This window comes from Erithacus rubecula (genome assembly GCF_903797595.1).
Source record: "Erithacus rubecula genome assembly, chromosome: 33".
Lineage (NCBI taxonomy): Eukaryota > Metazoa > Chordata > Aves > Passeriformes > Muscicapidae > Erithacus > Erithacus rubecula.
Window position 1 is genome coordinate 1,001,589 of NC_136683.1, and position 19,564 is coordinate 1,021,152.

A 19,564-nucleotide genomic window follows, 5' to 3' on the forward strand; every position below is an offset into this window, starting at 1 on the left:
CCGCAGGGGCTGGAGAGAGGAGGAGGAGGGAGGAAGCAGAGACCGAGGGTTGTGCAAGACCATGCGTGGGAGTGAATCACGGCAGCCTCCAACACCACCCTCCCCGGCACAGAACACTTCCCCTTTCCCATCTGGCACCCACTGTCCTGCTGAACGCTGAGGCAGGGGGACAAGGAGGGTGACCTTCCTCCCCCCTTCTCCCTGAACCCAGCCAAGAAATGAGTCGCTCTGCAAACTCACAGGGTTTTTCCTTAATTCTTTTTTTTGTTTTGTTTTGGTTGCTATTTTTTGGGGGTATTTTTTTTTCTTTTTTTTTTTTGTTTATATAAAAAAAAAGACACGTGGGTGAAGGGCACAGAGAGGCCACAGTCCTCGCAGAGCCCTCCACCTCTGGCATGATACATTCATGTGTGATGGGGCATTTGCACTCGGTGGAATTGAATACTGATGGAGGAGCAAATGGGAGGGGGGCTGATGGTGATGACACCCATCCATCCATCCATCCATCCATCCATCCATCCATCCATCCATCCATCCATCCATCCATCCGCCAACCTCAGAGAAGGAAAGACTGTATGTAGAAGGCAACAGTCCAGACTCCTCTAAACCTCACCACTGGCCCCCACATCACCTCTGCTCCTACCATGGGACCCTGCTGACGAGGATCTTTGCCCTCCCCAGGGCCAGGAGCAGAGGAGGGGAGCCCCCAGCTGCACTGGAGTGGATGTGACCCCCTCCAGCCTCAGACCTTGAGAATCTTGTCTGCACCACCGGGGCTGCCAGCACCGCTGCCCTCGCAGCCTTTCTTCTTGCGCAGGGTGTCGATCCAGCTGCTGCTGGGGCGGGGGGCAAAGCTGGAGAGCGCCAGGGAGCTGAGGCGCATGTTCTTGCCAGACATGATGAGCTCCCCGAAGCCCTCCTGGTGGGAGAAGGCGTAGCCGGAGCGGCGGGAGCCCGCGCGCCCCGCGTGCCGCAGGCACCGGTGCTGCGTCTTCTGCTTCTTGCGCACCAGCTGCGTGTAGCGCACCTGGGGACACAGGTGGGGTCAGGGGCTGGGCAAGCTCCTCTCCTCGGGGCTGGGGCACTGGGATCACTCCTACAGCCACGCACTCTCACCGTGTCTGAGAGCTCGGGCTTCAGGTCCAGCTTAAGGAAGCGAAAGGCCACGACGGGCACGATGCAGACGACGGTGGTGAGGGCGATGGTCAGCCAGACCGTGGGCTGGGCCAGCGTGTTCTGTGCATTACCTGGGGGACAGAGTGACTCCAGTGGGGGCTGGGCCAAGGCAGGACTGTGCTGGGGTGGGGAGCACAGAGCACCACGGGGACTCACCCACAAAGCGGAACTGATTGGGGAACATCCGGAACAGGCCGTCACTGTGCATGGTGAAGAGGATGGCGAAGTAGGCAGCAAGGCTGCCCCAGATGAAGAAGTGGTTGATGGCTGTCCAGAATCCTGTATCTAACCCGATCTGTTGGGGGGATGCAGGAGGAGACAGGGCTCAGGGGATGCCTGAGGTGCCCTGAGGGTCTGGGGCCAAGCACCACATCCCTACCTGCACACTGACAACAATCACCAGCGAGGTGGCGACGGTGACGGCGAAGGACTGGTAGTCAGCCAGCTGGGCACCATCATCACGGGTGGCATCAGCAAAGACCCCGTAGGGGATGAAGAACATGAGGATGGAGGTGTAGATGCCCTGGGCAATGCAGATGAAGAACTCCCGCTTGTTGAAGAGCAGGTTCAGCTGCCCAGGCTCATAGAGTTTGGGGTACTCCATGCTCCGCTGCTCTGGCACATCCTGGAGGCATGGGCACCTCCCTTTAGCCCTGGGCAGGAGCAGCTTCCACCACAGCCCATGGAAGGACAAGGACAGCCTGACTCAGGCACCCAGGCAGCCCTTCTTCCCACGGGGTGGGCATGAAGGGAAGTGGTACAGACTCCTCACACACCCAGGGACCCCTCACTACCCCCTGCATACCTGGTCAAAGACACCCATAGCGAGCACAGGCAGCGATGTGTAGACAATGTTGTACAGAGTGATGAAGTACTGGTCATACACTGTCTGTATGGAATAGAGCACTCAGCAGGACACGAGACCTGCCCACCCTGTGCCCCAGCCAGCCCCAGGTCCCTGTGCCCACAGCTGCAGGGACAGGAGAGCTGTCTCCATCCCCCCAGGACTGCCCACCCTGACCACAGGCTCCTCACACACTGCTGGATGCCAGGCTGTGCCTCCTGGCTCAGGATGAGTCCCCATAGAGAGTCCATGGACCTGAACATGCTTCAGAGCCGAGGAACCCTGCAGGAAAACCCTCCCCAGCTCCCAGTGTGAAAAGCCAACCCACCTGTGCTGAGAAGCCACAGAAGAAGCCAAACCAGAAGTGAACCATGGTGAAGGCAAAGTTCTTGTAGAAGAAGTAGCAAAGAAACTTGCACATGCGCAGGTAGGACCAGCGCCCGTGCACCAGGAGCAGGCGCTGCAGGAACTTGAACTGGGAGAAGGAGTAGTCAGAGGCCAGCACAGCCTGGATGCCTTCCTGCCCACTGATGCCCACCCCAATGTGGGCAGCTGTGGAGGGAAGGAGAGATGGGTAAAGAAAGGGCTGCCAGGAGCACAGGAGAGCAGCACCCCCAGCACAGGCACTTTGTTCCTGTAGGGCACAGAGGGGTGAGCGCAGAGGCTCCCACGGGCCCCAGGGTGGTGCAGGGGTGTGGCCTCTCTCTCCTGTGGTCCCCCAGATCCCAGGCCTTACTCTTGATCATGCTGACATCGTTGGCCCCATCCCCAATGGCCAAGGTGACAGCTTTCTTGTACTTCTTCACCAGCTCCACCACCTGGGCTTTCTGCAGGGGTGTGACACGGCAGCAGATAACGGCCTTGCAGGCACACGCCGTCTCCAGGAATTCCACCTCCATGTCTGCCTCCAGTGCATGGGCCTGCAAGAAGAGCTGTGGTCATGGCACACAGCCAGGCACAGGGCCTTGTCCTGCCTGGCACTCCCAGGGCCCTACCAGGCTGTGCCCATTGATGACCAGGGCGTACTCGCCCGCAATGGCTTCCAGCACAGAGGTCAGCTTGGAGGAGAGTTTCTCCTGGTAGGAGAAGCCATTGCACACAGAACGTGATGCATCCATCATCTTCTCCCGGGCTTTCCTGAGGAGAGAGGGGGCACAAGGGTCTATCTCAGGGCCCTTCCATATCTCTAGCTCCCCCAGTTGCAGCTGTGCCCCACACTGGCACTGTTGTGTGTCCTCTGCCCCCCAACCCTCACCTGAGCTCCTCTCGGACCTCCAGCACAGTGTGGCCTGTGACCACAAACACCTCTGTCATGTCATCTGTCAGCATCTTGCAGGAGTAGCCAATGTTCACAGCTGTTTCTGAGGACAGGAAACCAGGGTCTGAGCCAGAGTCCACTCAGGAGAGGGCAGTAGGGATCCCAGGCAGGTGGAATCCAGCCCACAAACATTCTCATCTCAAGCCAGCACCTCAGCCACGCCTCACCCTGCTTGTCCCCTGTCAGCACCCAGATCTTGATGTTGGCCAGTGTCAGGATGGCAATGGTTTCAGGGACCCCCTGCTGCAGTTTGTCCTCGATGGCTGTGGCTCCAAGCAGCTTGGGGACCCAAACAGGTGGGAGGTCAGCAGGAGCTGCCCCCAGCCACCCTCAGCCTCAGCCTCCAGCCCACCTACCATCATATCATGCTCCACCTCATCGTAGAGCCGAGCCAGGTGATCCTCACGGGCCTCAGGGGCACTGCCAGCTCTGAGCAGCCGCTCAGACCAGTCCCTGTAGTAGCTCTCCTCCAGGTCTCTGTAGGCCAGCACCAGCGTCCGCAGCCCCTCGCCAGCGTACTCCTGCAAGTGGTCAGAGCTGGGTGTGCTGGCAGACACTGCAGGCGTCCCCAGTCCCCAGCGGTGCTCCTAGGACAGGGCACAAAGCCCAGCTCAGGCTCCTGGGCAGCCATTCTTTCCTCCCCACCCTGCCTGCAAGACCCTGTCCCACGCACATTGAGGTGCTCGGTGGTGATGCTGCTCAGGTCCTGGTTGATGGGATGCAGCCGCTCCAGCAGGATGGTGTCAGCGCCTTTGCAGTACAGCCGGATCTTGCCCTCGGGGCTGCGGACTGCAGGCAGGGGTGGACAAGATGCCTGGCTCAGGGGGGCAGGAGCAGCACTGGACTGGTCCCCCAACACCCACAATGAGCCTCATGCTGCAGCCCCACGTGGCTTCCCAGCCCCACGTGGCTTCCCAGCCCCACAGCCCCGTGTCACGCCCAGCCCCTCACCGATGACAGACATGCGCTTGCGGATGTTGTTGAAGTCCAGGATGGCCAGCAGCTGGTAGGTGACAGCCTGACCCAGCTCTTGCACCGTGATGGTCTTGGGCGTGCGGGACCGGAACACAAAGCCAAAGTTCCTGGCAGCTGTGACCAGCGCTCCCTCATCTGGGGACTGTGCCTTGTACAACAACTCCCCTGTGGACAGCATGGCAGTGAGTGACAGTGTCCTGTGAGCCAAGGGATAGATCCTGTCCCACACCTACCTTCACTCTTCTCCTCAGACATGACGGTGTGACAGAGCGAGAGCAGGCGGAAGAACTCGTGCACGTGGAGGTCTCCCAGTTTGACAGCCTCCAGCAGAGTGGGGTCCCAGAACTGGAACCGTGGGTCCGCCAGGGGGTTGAAGGAGAAGTCTACTGGCTCTGGCCTCTGGTAGGGGCAAAGCTGGGGTTACATCTGGGTGGCACTTGGCATGGGCAGGTGTCAAACTGACAGCACACTTACCTCACCCAGCTCTGCCTTGTGACCCAGCATGTCCTGCACATCACCTGCAAAACAGAGTATGAAGTTATCCACGACAGAGACCCAACACCACAGCAGCTGCTGCTGCCCAACAATGCTCTAGCTCAGCCCCCTTGTCCCCTGACCACCCCAAACAGAGGTAGGGAGCCATCTCCCACTCTGTGGACAGCCCCAGCCCAGCTCTGGCAGTTGGCACTCACCATAGCTGTGCCCATTCACAGAGCACTTGCTGAAGACCATGATATTCTGGGTGAGGGTGCCAGTCTTGTCAGAGAAGATGTACTCCACCTGGCCCAGCTCCTCGTTGAGGGTGGTGGTGCGGGCTTCAGCTGGCGTCCGGCGCTTGGCACAGTACATCTTCTTGTCCCAGTTGATGAAGTAGCTGTGCCCAAGCCGGATCACCTCAACGCTGCAGGGAGGAGGTTGGGTGTCACTGGGGCAGGGCAGCACACCCTGCTGAGCCAGTGACAGGCAAACACACGCCCACCCCAAACCCTCAGTGCCACTCCAGCACCCCGGGCGCCCCCCTCCACTGCTTGCTAGCTCCCACACCCTTCCCAGGGGTTGGCCTGCAACCCATTCCTGCTGACAGCCACCGCTAAGCCAGGGCTGGGGACAGAGGCAAAGCACCCAGGGGGCAGCCCATGGGGCTCCTCAGGCATCTGATACACCTATGAACCCTGAACCCCTCCCCAGCCCCCAGGGCAGAGAGCAATGAGCTAGTGGGAGGGGTGGGGGTGACACATTCTTACCTCGGGGCTAAGGGTGACAGAACCCATGCTGGTGAACGAAAAGAGAGAGAAATTAAAAGAGAGAGAGAAGGGGACAGTGCAGGAGCCTGGGAGCTGTAGGAGGGCAGAGCAAAATAGCCAGCGTGCAGCCAGGGCAGGGACAGACGAGCAGCCAGACAGACACAGCCAGGGGGCCTTGAGGGACCCATGGGGTCCTCAGGTCTTGGGGCATCCCTGAAGGCAGACATGGCCTGTCACCAAGAGAGCAGCCCACACCCACCCACAGAACACACCGTTCTGCCTGTGGATCTCCATCCCTGTCTCCCCTCCCCAGAGGGCACCCCTAATTTCTCATACACCCCCTGCCCAGCCCCTCTGCCCCCTGCCCTACCTCACATAGAGCGAGATGGGCACCACAGTGTTGAGGATGATGATGTAGGACCAGAAGGAGAGGAAGCCAGAGAAGAAGGCACTGTGCACCCCCTCGTCCCAGGGCAAGTAGATCTGGAAGCAGACGCCCACCTCATGCTCCCAGATGGCATTGCCAATGGCCAGGATCACTCCCATGCATACCAGGAACCCAAAGATCTGGGGACAGGAGAGTACATCAGAGCCCTGAGTGGGTCAGAGCCAGGGCTCCCAGGATCTCCTTTCTCATACCCAGAGCACCAGCGTGTTCATCAGCCGGTCGATGCTCGTCCGCTTAAACTTGGTCCGGCCGCTGTTCTGCATCAGCTTTGTGTCGGGTCCTGGGGAGCAGGAAGGCATCAGGGGGTGTCTTTCCCTCCCCTCCCCTCCCCTCCCCTCCCTTCCCCTCCCCTCTGTGCAGCACAGCAGAAGCTGCTGCCTCAGCCCACCTGCAAAGATGACGAGGCCAAAGCACCACTCGGTGTTGCGCAGGACGCAGCCCCGCAGCAGCATGTTCTGGTTGCTCAGGGGGTACTTGTTCTCCTTCCAGTACAGTGTCCCACCAAACTTGTCCAGCTTGTTGTTGGGGGGTTCACAGATCACCTCACCTAGGTGCACAGTATGGCTCAGCTGGGATTTACCTTCTCCATATGGCCAGCTCCATCCCAGTGCTCCCAGCACCATCCCTGGCTCCCCAGAGAACCACTTCAAGTCACAGAATGGCAATGTCACGTGGCTGGCACTTGTCTTCCCAGGGTGACAGAGGAAGGAAGGCAGGCAGGTGGGGGCTGGCCATGGCAGAGGGCTGGTGGCAGCACTCACCATCAAAGCCAGCCAGCTGGCTGGTGTCCCCCAGCTCTGCCGTGACGGGGATGGCCTGGCGCACCTTCATGTTGGTCTCTCTGCAGACAAGGAGGCACCACATGTGGGTTAGAGACAGCCTGGCACAAGGGCCTTTGCAGGTACTGCCCAGCAGCTCCTGCCCTGCCTACAGCCCACTCTCACTCCCACCTCCTGCCTTCCCAGGCCCCCCAAGGTGAGCAGAGGCACTTACCCATCCAGCTCTGCAGTCTCTATGTAGCACAACCCATGGGGTTCGCTGCTGCAGAGGAGGAGGAGGTCAGCCTGCTGGGAGAGACTTGTGAAGGGCTGTGCCAATACTGGGGCTCCCCAGTGCCTCCCCCAGGGAAGCTTCTGGCCCTTGGATGTCCTTGGAACTCCCTGGAGCATCTGCAAAGGCCATCCCTAACCCCGTGTGTCCTTTGCACCCAAGCCTAGCCACCATTGCTCCAAGTGCCCAGATCCTCAGAGTTCAAAGCATGGCTCCACCATAGTTCCAACTCTCCAACCTAAATGCAACTTCCAGGTTGGAAGTCCCCAATGTCCCTACCCTGGGAAGTGATGGAGGAGCATAAAAGCAAAATGTGAATGCCACCCACCCTGCTGGAGCCAGACTTGTCTCAGGGCTGCACTCACCGCCACAAACTGGTTGTTCTCCAACTTGATGATGTCTCCAACACGGACGTTCATCCACTGCTCCTGCCGAAGGCTGTAGAGGGACAGCAAACTGTAGTCAGAAAGGAGCCCTGCCCTGCCCACTGCCCTGTGTCATGTCCCACAGGGTTCCTGACTCCCCCTCCACTGCTCTGTGCCCATGACACTCACACTCCACCGATCAGGACCTGAGACTGCCGGTTGTTCACCTGGTTGTCGCTTTTATGGCGGAACTGGGAGCAGGGGGAAAAGACAACAGTGTCAGACTCTTGGGGATGGGGTCCTGTGTCCCCCTACCATCTCAAATGCCATGGCCCTGGTCATTGCACCCCTGCACAGCATCCCAACCCCTGCCCCATGGGCAGAGGGGCACAGGGGGAAACACTCACATAGTCGTCGGTGGCGTCTTTGACAGCTGTGATGGTTAAGACAAGAACCAAAGGCACGATGGTAGTAAACCAGGAGAGTGAAGAGATCTGAGGGATCAGCTGGGGACAGGGAACAGGAATTACATGAGAACCAGCCAGCCCCAGGCCCATGCTGCCCCTGCTTGAGGGTGCCAAATCTCCCCACTTCCAAAGAATGGGACTAACTCAGAGCCCTGAGGACTGCACTCACCTGCAGGATGAGGAGGAAGAGGAAATAGGTGTTGGCCACTTCCTGGAACTGCTCGAAGAGATTGACAGGCAGGAAGGTGACAATATTGTACTTGGAGGTCTTGATGCAGTTGCTCTGGGGACAGATAGGGCAAGAAGGGGGTTTATAGGACATCAAGGCCCCATAACTCCCCTAGATCAGCTCACTCTGGAGAACAAGGGTTGTGGCTCACCACAGGGGCTGTGTACTCTTTTGGGGGGGTCCTGCTCCTGTGCTACCTCTGTCAGCTTCCTTGGGAAGCCAATTCCTCAGTCTCAGTCACCAGCTGGTACCCTGGGACCAGCCTCCTCCAGCAGCAGCACCTGGCCCCCACAAGGGTGACCACAACCCAGATCCCCTTTCCCCTCTCTGCAGGCAGCTCTGGAACAGCCAAGGATAACTTCCAACGTGGGGGGAGGTCAAGGTGAGCACTGCCCTTCCCTGGCACCTTCAGAAGCTGACTCATGATCCACCTTGGGATGTAGGACCAGGCTGGAACCTGGGCAGAGCCAGAGGGTTCTGGGCCTTGGCCAAGGATGGGCGGGCTTGAATCCTCCACACAGAGTGCACTGCACCCAGCCAGCCCCACAGCTATATTGGCATTAATGTCAACACCACCATTCTTTCAGGGACAAACATCTATTTTGTAGCCATAACACCACCCCCCACCTCCCCACTGAGGGGTGGGTGATCCAGACCCCAGCCCCACAAACCTGCCCGAGGACCCTGGGAAGCAGCTCAGCCCCCCTCACTCACTGCGTACTGGAACTTCTCGTTGTACTCCCGCGCGTTGGCTCGCACTCGACGCTCTTCCTCTGCAACACAGCTCCCTGTCAGCCCCATGCACCCCAACACCCCTGCATCTGCAGGCAGACAGCCCCCAGACCCGAACCCTGACACCCCAACCTCCTCTGCAGGCAGACAGCCCCCAGACCCAAACCCTGACACCCCAACCTCCTCTGCACCCTGAGAGCCAAGGCAGACCCAGAACCCCAGAGGGCAGGGAACAGGGAGCCTCCCTGGTTGTGTCATATGGCTCTGTGCTCCCCATGCCAGGACCTGTATCCCTGCACACCTAGAACCCCATCCTTGCTTAACTGCACCTGCACCCCCAAATTCTGCATCCCCAGATCCCCCCAGGCCTGCACTGATAGACGCCAGCTGTATTCACCTGTACTTCCACAGGTTATCTGCCCCCCAGCTCGGCACCAGAAGGTCACCAGATTCCTCCAGCCCTTCAGATACTGCACCCCCAGATCACACCTCTGCTGCCTCAGCCCTGCTGTGCTGCATTCCCGCACCCCCAGCCCCGCAAAGTCTGCATCCCAGCCCCGCTCAGCCGCAGTCCTGCAGCTCTGCACCCCCGGCCCTCATTTCTGCTCCCCAGCACCCGCCGGGGGCGCGGACCCGCGGCCCCTTCTCGGGCATCTCCCGGGGCACGGCCCCCGCCCGAGCTGCCGCTGCCGGCCCGGCCCGGGCCTCCCGCCCCGCCCCGCCGCGTTACTGAGGCAACGGCCGCACCGGGGCCCGGGACCCACCCGGGCCTCACCCAACGCGCTTACCCGGGGCTCGGTGTGCCGCGCACCGCTCCATGGCCCGCGGCCCCGCAGCCCATGGGCAGCGGGCGGCCGGGCCGGGCCGGGCCGGGGCCGCTGCCTCTGCCGCCGCCTCAGCTCCCCATGGCCGCGGCGGCGCCGGGCGGCGGCGGAAGTGAGGTGGGGGCGCGGGGAGGCGGCGGAGCGCGGCCGGGGCTGAGAGGGGCGGCCGGGGCTGAGGGGCGGCACGGGCTGAGGGGGCAGGCACGGGCTGAAGGGGGCGGCCCGGGCTGAGGGGAGCGGTACGGACTGAGAGTGGGCGGCACGGGCTGAGAGGGGCGGCACGGGCTGAGGGGGCAGGCACGGGCTGAGGGGAGCGGCCCGGGCTGAGGGGGCTGGCACGGATTGAGGGGAGCGGCCCGGGCTGAGGGGGCAGGCACGGGCTGAGGGGAACACCCGGGGTTCAGAGGGGCGGCCCGGGCTGAGGGGGCTGGCACGGATTGAGGGGCCAGCGGCGGATCCCGGCCAGCCCGGTGAGTCCCGGGGGGCAGAGACACCCTGCAGGGCCGGGGGTCCCGGGGACAGACCCAGATCCAGTGGGGCAAGCCAACACCAGGAGCGTGTGTCCCCTGCAGCCTGGCCTTCCCTGGGGCTGGGGGCGACGGCCTCCGGCATATTCCTGCACCCCCATGTCCACAGACGAGACACGCCGTGCCCTCAGGACTCTTTTAATGTTGTGACAGGGGCTGTGGGGACTGTGCTGCTGGCGCACGGTGGTGGGGGATATTCGGCAGGCGCGTTCTCCCCAGTGTCCTTCTCCTTGGGCGATATCCCAGCGTCTGCATCGATGCTGGTGTTGACGAGAACGATGGAGCCCTGCTCTGCCAGGACTTCGCTGTCCTCCTCTGGGTAGTGGAAAGCCACACAGAGCTGGTACAGGAAGGTGCCCAGGGCGGCCCCCAGCAGCGGCGCTACCAGTGGCACCCACCACCACGCATTGCCCCTGCTGAGGATGGGACAGGGTGGGCTGGGGATCATCCCTGCCATCCCCACCTCACCCCCTTCCCTCTACCCACCTGAAGACCTCCGAGCCCCAGCCTGCCAAATAGGTGAAGAGCCGGGGCCCGAAGTCTCGTGCAGGGTTGAGGGGGCAGCCACAGTTGGCCCCCATGGAGCACTCAATGGAGAGCACCAAGAGAGCCACAACCACCGGTTCCAGGCCCTTGGGGACAGGCTTGTTGCGGGCGTCCATGAGGCCCATGACACCCACCAGCAGCACCCCTGTACCGATCACCTGCGAGGACAGCGCAGCAGCTCAGCACCGTGGGGACTGGGGGGGCTGGGGGAGCTGACAGTGGCACCCACCTGGTCCAAGAAGCCGTTGGCGACAGAGATATTGTCAGCTGGGTAGGTGGCGAAGATAGAGGCGGTTTCTCGGGGACCAGAGACAGTAAGGGTCCCGTTGCTGTAATACCAGATGGCATCTGGGGGCAGAAGCAGAGCATGTCCATAAGCCTGGCCACCCCAAACATCACCGTGGAGTTCCTTTGCCCAACGCTGCTCCCGCCATACCATAGTAGAGGATGTAAACAGCTCCAGCAGATATGAAAGATGCAAAGGTCTGCACAACCACAAAGATGGGGAATTTCCACCAGGGAAACTGCCCAGTCAGGCACATGGCTAAGGAGAATGCCGGGTTCATGTGGGCCCCTGCAATGGAGTAGGGAGAAGGGCTGGGAGTGGAGGGTCCTGGGAGACTTAGAGCCAGGGGATAGCAAGAGCTGGGACCCCTTCTTCTGTCTCACCAGAGATTCCCCCTGCCGTGTAGATGCCCACCATGACAGCCACAGCGCTTCCCACGTAACTGGTGACGATGTTCCCCTTCGTCTCAAAGAAGGCAATCTTCTGTGCAGAACAGCCCAGGGTGATTATCTGGAGAGGAGAGATGTAGCCCCACCTCAGCCCTGGTGTTGTGCTGAGAGCCTCCCACCGCTGATACTGCAGGGCAGCAAGGCGAGGGCTGTGCTGGTGCTGCCCCCTGCTTTTGCTCCCCAGTACCTGGACATCAGGCAGGGAGGTGGTTACTGCCTTCACTTGTGGTTTTGATGGCAAAGCAACCAAATTATAAGCAATTAGGTAAACTGCTTTCTGTGGGAAGGTGTTGGGTAAGAGGTGCCACAACATAGCCCCAGGGACACCATTTGTCATGGCAGGATGCAGCCCAAATGCTAAGAATAGCACCAGAGCCCCAGCCTTTGCCTGTTCTGAGGCAGGAGGTATCGGGGCACACGCTGCCCAGCACCACACCCTGATTGCAGAGCCAGGGCACAGGTGGATCGTGCTGTGGGAGCAGGGTCCAAGCAGGAGGACAGGCAGTGCCTGTTGTACGTTTGAGTATGGTGCAGCCCCAAACCCCTCCAACCCCAAGGGGCAAGCAGCAAAGCCCTGGGGACCCCTCTTGCATGCCACCACCCCACTGTCAGCCCTGCCCCATCCCCATTCCAGCCCCTTCCCCCCAGCTCCAGCCCACCTGCGTGCCCTGCTTACTATGAGCACAAAGGTGGAGAGCAGCTCGGCCAGGCATTCCCGCACCAGCTGATTCCGGATGCGCAGCAGAGCCCGGGCCCTTGTCAAGAAAGAAGTGGTGCCCATAGTGCTCACCAGGCAGGGGCAGCAGTGACAGCAGTGGCAGCAGTGAGAGTGGTGTATATGTCTCATTCACAGCAGGTTTTATGAGCCCCAGAGCCAGGTGGGTGATAATGTGCAGACTTTAAACCAATCATGGCTGCACGAGGGAGACGCCTGACAGGGACCAGAGTCCTGTGTGGGGCCAGGGACACCCTGTAACAATGCTGCACCCCAGCAGGGCCAGGCCGAGTGGGAACACTCTGATCCCCAAGTGGCCGTGGGGAACCAAGATCTCACTCAGGTGAGCAGGCACAGGTATTTCCTGGCCAGAAAGCCCTTTATCCCTGTCACATCCCTGCCCAAGCCACAGCTGCAGCCAATACTAATAAAGAGGCCCTGGAAAAGCCTCTGGGCTGGGCCAGGCCCTCAAGAGTGCCCCTGGGGAGGCATTAGCACAGCATCTGGCAGGGAAATGGGAGAGGGAGGTAAGAAGGGAGCAGTGCAGGCACAGGAGCCTGGCAACCACCTGCACCTCTGAGGCAGGCCAAACGCATGAGATTCCAGTCTGAAGGAGCATGAAAGGTCACCATTTAGCATAAATAGACTTTATTGCTCTGTACACACATACACTTGAGCCCCACAGAGGTCTCTGTAGCTCTGCAGTGCTGCAGAAGGTGGGTAGCCTCCAGCTCGGGCACCACTTCCCAGCAAGATCTGACCCATCTACAACAAAAACAAGCGGTGAGAAGAGGCTGCTGCCCACTGCCTGCTCTGAGAGGCCTGGCAAGCCCAGGGTGCCCCCAGCCTGTACCTGCCACTGCTCAGTCAGGACTGGGCACAGCTACCGGCTCGAGAACCAGCGTCGGAAGAAGCTGCCCAGCACAGACGAGGGGTCGCTCGGGTTGGCAGAACGAAGCTCATCCTGCCCTGGCCACGTGCCAGCGAACTGTGCCAGCTCCCCTGGGAGGGCAGGGAACACTCCCTCAGTGGGGCCCCTGTCGATTCCCTGCATCCTCCCCAGCCCCTCACTCACGGTCATCCATGTTGACCACCTCCTCCCTGTAGTCCTTCCTCTGGCCGTGCTCCCTGGTGCTGGTGATGAAGGCCTGCTCGCCCCGGCGCCGCGTCACCGTGGTCTCCCGGCGGCCCTGGCTGTCCTGCACGGTGCGCCGCTCCTCCACTGCCTGCGCGGGGAGCCGGGCCCTGAGGCACTGCCCTGCCACGGGCACCGTGTCCCCAGGGCTGCCACAGCCCTGCTGCACCTGCGGGGACACTCACCCCGTCAGGGAGAGTCACTGTGGTCACAGAGACGCTCTGGAAGTAAGAGTGGGACTTGGGCTCGTCGGGTCTCAGGATGGTGCCCAGCCCCACGGAGGAGACCTGCGAGTCCAGGTCTGGGGGGAGATGAAGGATGGTGGCTGCAGCACGGGGATGCGCCCCAGAGGCTGTGGCAGCACAGCTGGGTGCAGCAGAGGCTCCCCAGCCCCTGCTCCCAACACCCACCTTGATCTTCCTTGAGGGCAGGAGGAGCCCGATGAGCATCTTCCAGCTGCAAGGCAAAGCCACACACCACTGACTCCAGTGAGGCAAAACACGACACTGGGGCAACAGCACAGAGCTGGCTTGCACTTCGAGCCTGCACCCCTCACCCAGCCCTGGGAAGGGTCTCCACGGATCGCCAGCGCCCGGCTCAGGCACTCACCGGCTGCTTCAGCATCGAGTCCCTCAGCGGCCGCCTGGCGCCGCCCTCAGCGGGGCCGGGCAGGGCGGGCTCTGGGCAGCAAAGGGCGTGGGTCAGTCAGGCCCAGGGGCTCTGAGCGCCAGAGCCCCGCTCAGCCCTTCCCGTACCCACCGAAAGGCAGCTGGGGCTCGGCCCAGAACCCCCCCAGGGCGCCTAGCAGCTCGCTCATATCCCGGAACAGCTCCTCGAAGGCGCCTCGGGACGAGCCAGGGCTGAAGCCGAAGCCGAAGTCCTGCGGGGGCTGCGCCATGGGCGGGCCGCCATCCTCATCCTCCTCCTCCTCCTCGTCCCACGGCGCGCCGCCGAACAGCGGGTCCCGGGGTCTGCGGGAGCGCGGAGAAATGATTCGTGTTAATCACAGGCGTTGTGGAGTTTGTATAAACCGGAATACTTAAAACAAGAAAAGAACATGGGCCTAGATAAAGGGAAATATATGATTAAACCCACTCTGTTAAATTCCCCTGGTATGAATATTGTATATTGAATATTGTATATTGAATATTGTATATTGAATATTGTATAGCAGAAAGAAAGTAAAAGAAAAAAAATGTTTTTCCATAGTCTGAAAGGGTTTTTTTGCATAATCAGATTTCTTGCCTTTGTGTGATCAATCCCAAACTATCTGCTAAAGATCAGAATTCCCACTTCTCCTGTTTTTTATCTATCAAGACCAGATGGTTCCATGACCAATTGTCCCAACAGCTGTCCCACAAATTTTGGAAGTTCCTTTGCCCACCACTGTTTACCTTACAGAATTACTCCAACAAAACAATAACAATTATTGATTACTACAAGGAAAACCATCCTATAAAAAGGGAGCTGCAAACCAAGTCGGGTGGAATCGTGGAGTGGGTGTTGACCCCTCACGTTTCCCCAGCGCTGCCTTGCTGGGCCGCGGCCTTGGGCCAGCTGGGGGTGAGAGAAGGACAGAGCCGCGGGGACGGGCGGCATGCCGGTTACCTGCAGCGTCCCGGGAAGCCGAAGAAGCCGCGGAACGCATCGTAGAAGCTCATACTCCCCCCGGTGCCGGTGCCGGTGCCTGTCTGTGTCCCCCGGCCCCGCCGCCGCTGCCGGGCCGCGCTGCCGCCAAGCGCCGCGGCCGTAAAGCGCCGCCGGGTGTCGCGACGCGGCCGGGCAGCGGGGCCGGGCCTGTGTCCGGTCCGTGTGTGTCCGGTCCGTGTGTGTCCGGTCCCCTGCCCGGTCCGTGTGTGTCCGTGTGTGTCCGGAGCCCTGCCCGGTCCGTGTGTGTCCGGTCCGTGTGTGTCCGGAGCCCTGCCCGGTCCGTGTGTGTCCGGCCCGTGTGTGTCCGGTCCGTGTGTGTCCGGCCCGTGTCCGGAGCCCTGCCCGGTCCGTGTGTGTCCGGCCCCGTGTCCGGAGCCCTGCCCGGTCCGTGTGTGTCCGGTCCGTGTCCGGAGCCCTGCCCGGTCCGTGTGTGCCCAGCCCGTGTCCGGAGCCCTGCCCGGTCCGTGTGTGTCCGGAGCCCTGCCCGGTCCGTGTGTGTCCAGCCCCGTGTCCGGAGCCCTGCCCGGTCCGTGTGTGCCCAGCCCCGTGTCCGGAGCCCTGCCCGGTCCGTGTGTGTCCGGTCCGTGTTTGTCCAGCCCGTGTCCGGAGCCCTGCCCGGTCTGTGTGTGCCCAGCCCCGTGTCCGGAGCCCTGCCCGGTCCGTGTGTGTCCAGCCCGTGTCCAGCCCCGTGTCCGGAGCCCTGCCCGGTCCGTGTGTGTCCGGCCCGTGTCCGGAGCCCTGCCCGGTCCGTGTGTGTCCAGCCCGTGTCCAGCCCCGTGTCCGGAGTCCTCCCCGGTCCGTGTGTGTCCGGAGCCCTGCCCGGTCCGTGTGTGTCCAGCCCGTGTCCGGCCCCGTGTCCGGAGTCCTCCCCGGTCCGTGTGTGTCCGGAGCCCTGCCCGGTCCGTGTGTGTCCGGAGCCCTACCCGGTCCGTGTGTGTCCGTGTGTGACCGGAGCCCTGCCCGGTCCGTGTGTGTCCAGCCCGTGTCCGGAGCCCTGCCCGGTCCGTGTGTGTCCAGCCCGTGTCCGGAGCCCTGCCCGGTCCGTGTGTGTCCAGCCCCGTGTCCGGAGCCCTGCCCGGCCCGTGTGTGTCCAGCCCGTGTCCAGCCCCGTGTCCGGAGCCCTGCCCGGTCCGTGTGTGTCCGGCCCCGTGTCCGGAGCCCTGCCCGGTCCGTGTGTGTCCGGTCCGTGTCCGGAGCCCTGCCCGGCCCGTGTGTGTCCAGCCCGTGTCCAGCCCCGTGTCCGGAGCCCTGCCCGGTCCGTGTGTGTCCGGCCCCGTGTCCGGAGCCCTGCCCGGTCCGTGTGTGTCCGGCCCCGTGTCCGGAGCCCTGCCCAGTCCGCGGATCGTGTGCTGTCGGTACCGTGCTGCTGCTTCTCTGTTATAAATGAGGAACAAAGTCTCAATATTTAGCAAAATTTAGATTGGTTTATTTTATATAGACAGAGCAAGCAGCGCTGGAGGAAACGTGAGGGGTCAGCGCCCACTCCACAATTCCACCCGACTTGGTTTGCAGCTCTCTTTTTATAGGATGGTTTTCCTTGTAGTAATCAATAATTGTTATTGTTTTGTTGGAGTAATTCTGCAAGGTAAGCAGTGGTGGGCAAAAACTTCCAAACTTGGTGGGACAGCTCTGGAGACAATTGGTCATGGAACGATCGAGGCTTGGTAGATAAAAAACACAAGTGGGAATTCTGATCTTTAGCAGATACTTTGGGATTGATCACACAAGGGTAGGAAATCTGATTCTGCAAAAAAAACCTTTCAGACTATGGAAAACCCTTTTTTTTTTTCTCCTTTTACAAACTGGTATACACAATATTCATAACGGGGATTTAAACAGAGTGGGTTTAATCATATATTTCCCTTTATTTAGGTCCATGTTCTTTCCTTATTTTAAGTATTTTGGTTTATACAAACTCCAGAACGTCTATGATGAACACGAATCGTTTATCAATTATCACATCTGTGAGACTCCGTGGGTGCAGCTCAGCTCTCCCCACACTGCACAGGAGGGATCCAGCTTTTTCCCTTACCTTGCAGCAGGGAGGGTGAGGAATAATTCATCAAAATTAGCCAACCTTAACAATGAGGAATGCCTGACATTGTGCTTGCAAAAATCGGGAGGATTTGGGATAAACGGAGCCAGAACTTGCAGACAGGTTGAGTGCAAAGCTACCAGGGATAAGTGATAACCCCAAAACTTTAAACCAACAAGAACCAATCTTAAAGTCTGGAATGTGTCCAAATAACCAGTATGTGTGCTCCGGAGACAAAATTGAGAAGTTCAAGTGTGATGATTGTGGAAGTCTCTGTCACAGACCCCCGAATTGAGGAGGTGCAAGCACAAAAGGGTTTTCGGTTCATTTCAATAGGAAGCGAAGGTAGGCGGGACTAGGCGGGGTTATAATGAATATTTATTAAGTGTATTGTGTAATCCTAGGCTTTTAGGGGATAAATTGAGCAGGGGTTTGAAGTTTCGTGGTACAGGCTTTGGGAAGAGCTATCCCCCCTGCATCTCAGCGCTGAATAAATGCATACCTACTTTATAACTCTCATTTCTCATGAGTTATAGTCTTTTTCCACATTATCAGGGTCAAGGGCAGCTCAGCAGGCACTGGTTCCTGCTGCACCAGTGCTCTCACTGCCCTCCCCAGCACCTGAACCCCCAAAAGGAGGAGCAGCAGCACCAGAGCAGTGGGCACAGAATGTGGAAATGAAGGGTGAGGGTCTCAGAGAAGGGAGGGGTAGAACAATGGTTATTATTCCTGTGCTGGCATCCTGCTGTCCATTGCTGCAGGTGGGAAAAGGAAAAATCCACAGAAGGAGGGGACAAAAACACGAGCAAGAAGATGGGGAGGGGTGGGGGAAGCACTGCCCACACTGCCCAGGGCCACCCACCCCCTGCACCAAAAATAGGGAATGAGGCTGAGAAGGTGGAAAAAATACACACATCACTTTGTGATCTTTATTCTCTTCAGTAAATCCCCGCTCGGGGCTGCAGCTGAAGGGATCAGGTGGAACTGAAAAATACAAGATCTGGACTGCATAGAAAAAACCAAAGAAACAAAAAAAAAACCCCAAAAAATCAAACCAAACAAACAAAAAAATCCCCACAAAACAAAACAAAGGAAAAAAAAATTTAAAAATCCCCAACCCAAAAGCAGAAGATACTTACAGCTTGCAAGCAGGGCAGGACCTGCACTCTGGGCCCATGAGGATGGAGGGACGCAGATGGAGAACATAAAATACCAGGGGGGACCCCTCGGTGGGGCAGGGGAGAAATGAGAGAACTAGAGGACAGCATGGGGTTTTTGTTTTTATATACAAGACACATTTATCCATTAAATTTAGAACACAGTACAAAAAAAACACTTCAACTAATTAATCTTACAATGCTGCTCATATCAATTACTGGTCTTAATCCTAATAATAAGGGGGTTTGCTGTAGGCGACTCGCAGCTTCCACTCCTTTGGATCTGAGAGATTTTGGGGCAGCTGGATGGGAGAGGGGATAGAAAGGAGTAAAAACCAAAAAAGGCCCCTACGGCAAACGGTTCAGATCTGAATGCGGAGAGAGAGAGAGAGAGAGAGAAAAAAAAACAAAAAAGGAATAAAACAAAAAAAAAAAAAAAAAAAAAAAAAAGAAAAAAAGAAAAAAATACAAATTCTATATTACATACAACAGGAAAGTGGCTGAAGACAGACAGCAGAGGTGCCTGCCCCGCGGGGCCCTGCCGGGCCGGCCTCCCTGCCACAGGGCTCTCTCCTCCCTGGGATCCTTCTCATCTTCGGGGTCACTGAGATTCTCTTCAGGAAGCAATGGTGGCAAGGGGGCCCGGCCTCAGTTGGCACCCCAGCTGTAGCTGTTGTAGGCAGACTTGTTGGCCTGGGATTTCTGGGGGATGGAGCTGCCTTGGCTGCGCTGCCCGGAACCGCTCTGGGGAAAGGGCAGAAGGAGAAGGGGGTGGTGAGTGCAGGGGAAGCACTCCCAGCCTGCTCCACAGGCAAGGCTGGCATGGACACAGCCCTGGCCAGGTGCTCTGGGTGACAGCTCCTCTGCAGCACTGATCCTCCCTGGCACTGGTGCCTCCAGCACCCTCCCTCAGCTCCACAGAGCAGCAGTGCTGCCTGCTGAGCAGCAGCACAGGAGATGGGGAGGGGTGGGTGTGTGTGTATGTGTGTGCACATACCGACTGAGGGCCTCTCTCCTCACCTCGGGGGCCATGGGGTAGAAGGAAAGGGCTATGCGATCCTGGGGAGCCTTAGGGGCAGGGGCAGAGCCCAGGGCAAGTGCAAATGCATTTTCAGAGAGTTCATTACCTGATCTTCCTGCTGGCGTTGGCAGCACAGTATCATCTGCAAATATGGAAGCTGTTGCAGTACCAGGATATGTAAAATAAAGGGACAAACTATGACAATAGAAATCCATGGTTAAACCTGAAAGCTCCTGCAGGGTTGTGGCTATGGCAAGTAACCCCTCTGGTGCTAGCCTGCAGAGCTGCCCCTCAGACAGCGGGTGCCCCAGATGTGTCTGCGTGAGGGGGCACTACCCAGCCACATCTGGTGCAGCTCAGGGGGGTTGTGC

The 19,564-nt window shown here is 59.4% G+C and overlaps 4 protein-coding genes across 10 annotated transcripts in view; all 4 read right to left on the reverse strand.

The window, feature by feature from the left end:
• Nucleotides 1-242: 242 nt before the first annotated feature.
• Nucleotides 243-9,787, reverse strand: ATP8B2 (ATPase phospholipid transporting 8B2). Its single transcript, XM_079329358.1, has 27 exons — nt 9,637-9,787; nt 8,831-8,889; nt 8,057-8,170; nt 7,828-7,926; nt 7,610-7,671; nt 7,421-7,493; nt 6,999-7,069; nt 6,767-6,846; nt 6,394-6,552; nt 6,197-6,285; nt 5,928-6,124; nt 5,006-5,214; nt 4,788-4,831; nt 4,547-4,712; nt 4,290-4,478; nt 4,012-4,127; nt 3,695-3,925; nt 3,506-3,617; nt 3,276-3,381; nt 3,016-3,157; nt 2,757-2,940; nt 2,349-2,572; nt 1,982-2,065; nt 1,556-1,801; nt 1,333-1,471; nt 1,117-1,247; nt 243-1,027 (listed from the first exon to the last, which is right to left on the reverse strand). The coding sequence occupies exons 1-27, from the start codon at nt 9,665-9,667 to the stop codon at nt 743-745; spliced, it is 3,642 nt and encodes a 1,213-aa protein (XP_079185484.1). The 5' UTR covers nt 9,668-9,787; the 3' UTR covers nt 243-742.
• Nucleotides 9,788-10,251: 464 nt separating this feature from the next.
• AQP10 (aquaporin 10) lies at nt 10,252-12,675 on the reverse strand. 2 transcript variants are annotated; one of them, XM_079329401.1, is made up of 6 exons: nt 12,157-12,675; nt 11,415-11,541; nt 11,182-11,319; nt 10,975-11,093; nt 10,686-10,903; nt 10,252-10,615 (listed from the first exon to the last, which is right to left on the reverse strand). In XM_079329401.1, the coding sequence occupies exons 1-6, from the start codon at nt 12,325-12,327 to the stop codon at nt 10,327-10,329; spliced, it is 1,062 nt and encodes a 353-aa protein (XP_079185527.1). In that variant the 5' UTR covers nt 12,328-12,675; the 3' UTR covers nt 10,252-10,326. The 2 variants fall into 2 exon arrangements, with proteins under 2 accessions (XP_079185527.1, XP_079185526.1); XM_079329400.1 differs by having other exon boundaries at nt 11,415-12,675.
• Nucleotides 12,676-12,826: 151 nt separating this feature from the next.
• Nucleotides 12,827-15,099, reverse strand: HAX1 (HCLS1 associated protein X-1). The gene is made up of 7 exons (XM_079329450.1): nt 14,939-15,099; nt 14,090-14,301; nt 13,940-14,010; nt 13,741-13,786; nt 13,516-13,631; nt 13,271-13,421; nt 12,827-13,197 (listed from the first exon to the last, which is right to left on the reverse strand). Exons 1-7 carry the CDS (start codon nt 14,989-14,991, stop codon nt 13,079-13,081), a joined length of 768 nt encoding a protein of 255 aa, XP_079185576.1. The 5' UTR covers nt 14,992-15,099; the 3' UTR covers nt 12,827-13,078.
• A 2,831-nt stretch (nt 15,100-17,930) lies between these two features.
• The window catches only part of UBAP2L (ubiquitin associated protein 2 like), a 29,624-nt gene continuing 27,990 nt past the window's right edge, over nt 17,931-19,564 (reverse strand). For 5 of the 6 annotated variants that reach the window (XM_079329365.1, XM_079329364.1, XM_079329362.1 and 2 more), the window contains one exon: nt 17,931-18,916. In XM_079329365.1, coding sequence (XP_079185491.1) covers nt 18,821-18,916 — 96 coding nt within the window. In that variant the 3' untranslated portion in view covers nt 17,931-18,820. Of the gene's footprint in view, nt 18,917-19,299; nt 19,351-19,564 lie in introns of all 6 variants that reach the window. The other variant, XM_079329367.1, reaches the window with a different exon arrangement.

Excerpts from the sequence above, each read along its gene's own strand:
- ATP8B2 (XM_079329358.1), bottom strand. The coding sequence starts at position 9,667 with ATGGAGCGGTGCGCGGCACACCGAGCCCCGG. Across the intron at positions 8,171-8,830 it reads ACGAGAAGTTCCAGTACGCA|AGCAACTGCATCAAGACCTC; the intron begins GTGAGTGAGGGG and ends ATCTGTCCCCAG. Across the intron at positions 7,494-7,609 it reads CAGGTCCTGATCGGTGGAGT|CCTTCGGCAGGAGCAGTGGA; the intron begins GTGAGTGTCATG and ends GTCCCTCTACAG.
- AQP10 (XM_079329400.1), bottom strand. The coding sequence starts at position 12,327 with ATGAGACATATACACCACTCTCACTGCTGCCACTGCTGTCACTGCTGC. Across the intron at positions 11,320-11,414 it reads CACGGCAGGGGGAATCTCTG|GGGCCCACATGAACCCGGCA; the intron begins GTGAGACAGAAG and ends ACTCCATTGCAG. Across the intron at positions 10,904-10,974 it reads CCAACGGCTTCTTGGACCAG|GTGATCGGTACAGGGGTGCT; the intron begins GTGGGTGCCACT and ends CTGTCCTCGCAG.
- HAX1 (XM_079329450.1), bottom strand. The coding sequence starts at position 14,991 with ATGAGCTTCTACGATGCGTTCCGCGGCTTCTTCGGCTTCCCGGGACGC. Across the intron at positions 14,011-14,089 it reads CGAGCCCCAGCTGCCTTTCG|AGCCCGCCCTGCCCGGCCCC; the intron begins GTGGGTACGGGA and ends TTTGCTGCCCAG. Across the intron at positions 13,198-13,270 it reads GGTGGTCAACATGGATGACC|GGGAGCTGGCACAGTTCGCT; the intron begins GTGAGTGAGGGG and ends CTGCCCTCCCAG.